Consider the following 4,266-nt stretch of genomic DNA (forward strand, 5'->3'; position numbering starts at 1 on the left):
TATCTCGTAAAGGGAGCAGCAGATCAGGAAGGTCCTCAGGAAAGACAACTCGAAACTCTTGAAGAATTAGCTGGACCTCCTTAGGGGTCAATATTGGACATTTTGATGGAATTTCCATGACAACCACTGTGAACACGACAGAATCCTCCCCAAGTTTAAGCTCAAATTCTATAGGGTTAATCATATGTGATCCTTTCCGTCCCACAATTTTCTTAGCTTCTTGTGAATTAACTAGTTTTGATATGGTAGTGAATAGCAGTAGGTGTTGAATATTATGGTGACAGTGACTGGTAGCGGGATGAGCGGTAGTGGTGGCATGATTTGTGACTGGTGGCGGTGGTGTACAGAATCGGCCGGAGGTAGTATGGGTTGTGTAGTAGCGCAAAATGTGTTTCTGTTGGAATTGTGTATCTAGGCTGGTGGTAGTAGTTGTAAGGTGAAGCTGTTGGGGAGTTGCAGGGGCTGTGTATGTGGGTATGGGGTTTTGTTTATTCTCACAAAATCTTGGCGGAGGAAGAAATCAATAGCTTCCAGGTTGGTTCGTCTGCAGGTGTTCCAGTAGGCAATATTAGACAACATGTTGATGAAAGAAACCAGGTTTTAGCTCTGATACCACTTTGATGTTGCGGCCAAATAAATATTGAAGCAGTCCCATGGAAGAAGAAGAGGAAGGAGGAGAAAAGAAAAAGGAAAGAAGAAAATACCACAGAGAAGAACACGTGAGAGGGCAGTAAAGCCTGTTAATTTCCCATCATTGTCTGCCTTCCTTCACCTCCAATACACCACTTATAGATGAAGGTTATGGGCTTGGGTCAGGCCCAAATACAAACCCAATTTAATAGTACAAAATAATAAAACCCAAAAATTATTCAAATGGATGTCCTCATCAAATATCTTTATGATGTAGTTGCTACAAGTTGATCTATGATTCCTATCAATTTTGTCTATTTTAGGATAACCAACATAAGAGCATCTCGTCATTTTAAATGGTTAATAATTGACCTATAATTCCCATCAATTTTGTCAATTTTAGAAGAACCAACATAAGTTACTGATAGAACACTAATGAAAAGAACAGACTATTTTATTGAATCGAAGACGATTACAGGAAAATGAAATTACAGTGAAGCCTATAGAAGGCTGTAAACAAGACTCTCGAGACTTTTAGTCCAAAAATGACCTGACCAATACTCTTCTAACCCCTCTTATTTATAGACTCTCCTAACTGAAAGTTGTTATCCCATATTCCCCCAAAACAGAATTTGGTTACCCCTTTCCCTCCACTTCTGAGATCCTCTTCTTCCCCCTTATAGAATATGTGAGATGAATCGGTGGCCTAACAGTTACATAAATGATTCTTTATAATCTTGATAGTGAAACACATGCTTCTACTTTGTGCAATTACAATAACTTTCACACTGAGACACATTATCTCATTAATAATTAAAGAGGGAGGCAAAGTTGAAATGTTTACTGATGGTTTAATATAACCTTTATAAAATGCATCTTTGTGTGTTAGAATAAATTTGATAGATGCTTTTTGGCATCTCATTATGCTTGATTGTGGTGGATGGCACTGCTGATTCTTACACTAGTGCGGTTTGGAAAAAATTGCTTTGTCGAACTTATGTTATATTGACTGTTTTTAATCTTTCTCCCAAAAGGGTCATGCCAAGTGTGCATTCATATGGATATTGTGGAAAAACTCTACAATTTTGGTTTCATTTTCATTAGTGTTCTCTCATTGACATAGATGTATCTTGAGGTGATCCTGGGCTTGCTGCTATCATTTCTTGTAATTTCCATTCGATTGGTGAAGGTACCGTACTAATTTTAAAATATTTTGGTTGCAGGGTGGTGTCCCTCTGGTTTTGTCCACTGCTGCTCCAACACCACTCGTGACTCAAGCTACTGGAGTTATGCAGAGCTCCCAGCAACCACTTCCAGTTTTCCGGCAACCAACTGGGATGCATTTACCACACTATCCTCCAAACTACGTTCCATATAGTCCATATTTCTCTCCATATTATGTCCCACCAGCAGCAGTTCATCAATTCTTAGCTACTGGTGCATTACCTCAGCAACCTCAGGCTGGAAGTATGTATCCAACCCCACCTGGGGCAACTGCCAAATATTCAGTTTCTCAATTTAAGCAGGGGCCTAATGCAGGAAACCCAACCTACATGGGAGTGCCGGGCAGTTACGGGCCATATGGCCTTTCCATGGCCAACTATACTTCCAGTTCAGCCACTACAGTTGTTACTTCAACGTCTAATGAGGATCTTGCCGCCCATCAAGTTAAAGAAAATAGTCTCTATGTCAGTGGTCAACAGGTGTGTATTTTTGTGCATCTCACATGATCTATTTTGACAATTTTCACTCATTTTGGAATTAAGTTTTATTGAGGTTATGAAAAACATTGAGGTAGCTTTACTTCCTAGATAATGTTAGAATCAATCTTGAATAACTTCCTGCCATCAGAGGGTACACATAGGTTGTAGTCCTGGAATTATGTTAAGAAAGTTATAACTATGAAACTCTTAACAGTATTCTAAGGTAAGAACATCGGCTTATAATCTTGTACTTCGATTTATGACTTGCTCGAGTCCCCCTATGGACTCTATATAAAGAAAAGAGAGTGAAGAAAGATAAAAAATCTCCTAGTAAATTACTTGTCCATTTCCAACAAAGAAGGTATATCAAAGTGAAGAAATTGTAAGAAACAGGGCATAACCTTTTATTAAGTTTCGTTGTTTTGAGAGAAAAAAGTATTATCCTCTGATTCTTGTCTGATGATGCATTGGGTGAGTACACTAATGTTGCGAATTTGCTTCTCTGCAGAGTGAGGGTTCAGGCGTATGGTTTACAACTCCCAGTCAGGATATTTCTTCCTTACAGGCTAGTTCGTTTTACAATCTTCCTCAGAGTCAGCTTCCTTTCACTCCAACGCAGCCTGGCCACGGCACATTTGCAGGTATGTACCACCCTTCACAGGCAGCAGCAACTGTTCACCATCTTCTGCAACAATCTCAAACCATTACAAGTCCTGTCGATATGGTTGGACCTCCAACTAGTGTTTATCAGCAACCACAGCATACTCAACTCAACTGGTCTAGTAACTACTGAATGAGGAGACGTTTCTTTTGAAAATCAATTACATTTTAGAGTTCCAATCTTGAATCGTCTAATGTGACGTCAAACAAGTTTTGATTTGAAGAAACAAGTGCCGGACCCAAGTGTAAATTTATGGAAGGAGCCAATATATTGTGACATCTTTTTAGTCGATTAAGGCCAGACCATGCTAGCTAGCCATCAATTTCATGCTTCTGATAGATGGTTTGTTTTTCCTTGACATAACCGGGGAGTCTTTCTATAGGTTTCGGCTTGATTTTTAGAGCATGGGATGGTTAAATTATTAATTTTCTTTTTCTTATTTTCTGTAGTTTGGAACCAAATAGGTACCATTAAGGGATTTCTGATTCAGGTTCAAACATTTTTTGCATTCGTGTAAATTTGTTGAGAAAAGATTTATGAAAAGTAATTTTTTTTTCTTTTTTTGATTGAAAATGAGTTTAGAGAAAAATGAATTTAAATGAGTCTCCACCAAAAGAGCTAAACAATATTAAAAAAATAATTTTTTTCGATATTTGTTTGAGAGAGAGAGAGAGAGAGAGAGAGAGACTAATAAGCGTTCTGGCTTGAGATTTGTGTATTATTACATCATTTTTGAAGGTTTATTTGTTAAATGTCAATATAAAGAAACACACTTCATCTCTTCGATTTGTGCTGTGATATCCTTGCGTGGGGATCATATCGTTCGTTTCAAAATGTCTTAGATTGTTAACTAAAGTTTAAAATGTCGAGTTTTGACCACTAAACTTTGGAATATGTCGTACGTTACTTACTAGCACAATTGTTGAACTTTGAAAAATATCGAGTTTGCAGTGAGTAATGTACATCATTTTTCAAAGTTTAGTAAATAACATACAATATTTTTCAAAGTTCAGTGATCAAAACTCGACATCAAGATAAGACTGCCAATAGTACAATTTCTTCGTGTGTCTGCTTTTTAGGGATTTCTGATTCAGGTTCAAACATTTTTTGCATTCATGTAAATTTGTTGAGAAAAGATTTATGAAAAGTAATTTTTTTTTCTTTTTTTGATTGAAAATGAGTTTAGAGAAAAATGAATTTAAATGAGTCTCCACCAAAAGAGCTAAACAATATTAAAAAAATAATTTTTTTCGATATTACTCAAAAAACAGA

The 4,266-nt window shown here is 37.1% G+C and overlaps 1 protein-coding gene across 1 annotated transcript; it reads left to right on the plus strand.

The window, feature by feature from the left end:
• Window positions 1–274: 274 nt before the first annotated feature.
• LOC111371016 (GBF-interacting protein 1-like) lies at window positions 275–3,283 on the plus strand. The gene is made up of 4 exons (XM_022992946.1): window positions 275–373; window positions 416–534; window positions 1,820–2,333; window positions 2,842–3,283. Exons 1-4 carry the CDS (start codon window positions 275–277, stop codon window positions 3,124–3,126), a joined length of 1,017 nt encoding a protein of 338 aa, XP_022848714.1. The 3' UTR covers window positions 3,127–3,283.
• The last annotated feature ends 983 nt before the right edge of the window (window positions 3,284–4,266 follow it).

The sequence above is a fragment of the Olea europaea genome, chromosome 21, assembly GCF_002742605.1.
Source record: "Olea europaea var. sylvestris chromosome 21, O_europaea_v1, whole genome shotgun sequence".
Taxonomy (NCBI): Eukaryota; Viridiplantae; Streptophyta; class Magnoliopsida; order Lamiales; family Oleaceae; genus Olea; species Olea europaea.

Excerpts from the sequence above, each read along its gene's own strand:
- LOC111371016 (XM_022992946.1), top strand. The coding sequence starts at position 275 with ATGGTGACAGTGACTGGTAGCGGGATGAGCGGTAGTGGTGGCATGATT. Across the intron at positions 374-415 it reads CCGGAGGTAGTATGGGTTGT|GCTGGTGGTAGTAGTTGTAA; the intron begins GTAGTAGCGCAA and ends TTGTGTATCTAG. Across the intron at positions 2,334-2,841 it reads TCTATGTCAGTGGTCAACAG|AGTGAGGGTTCAGGCGTATG; the intron begins GTGTGTATTTTT and ends GCTTCTCTGCAG.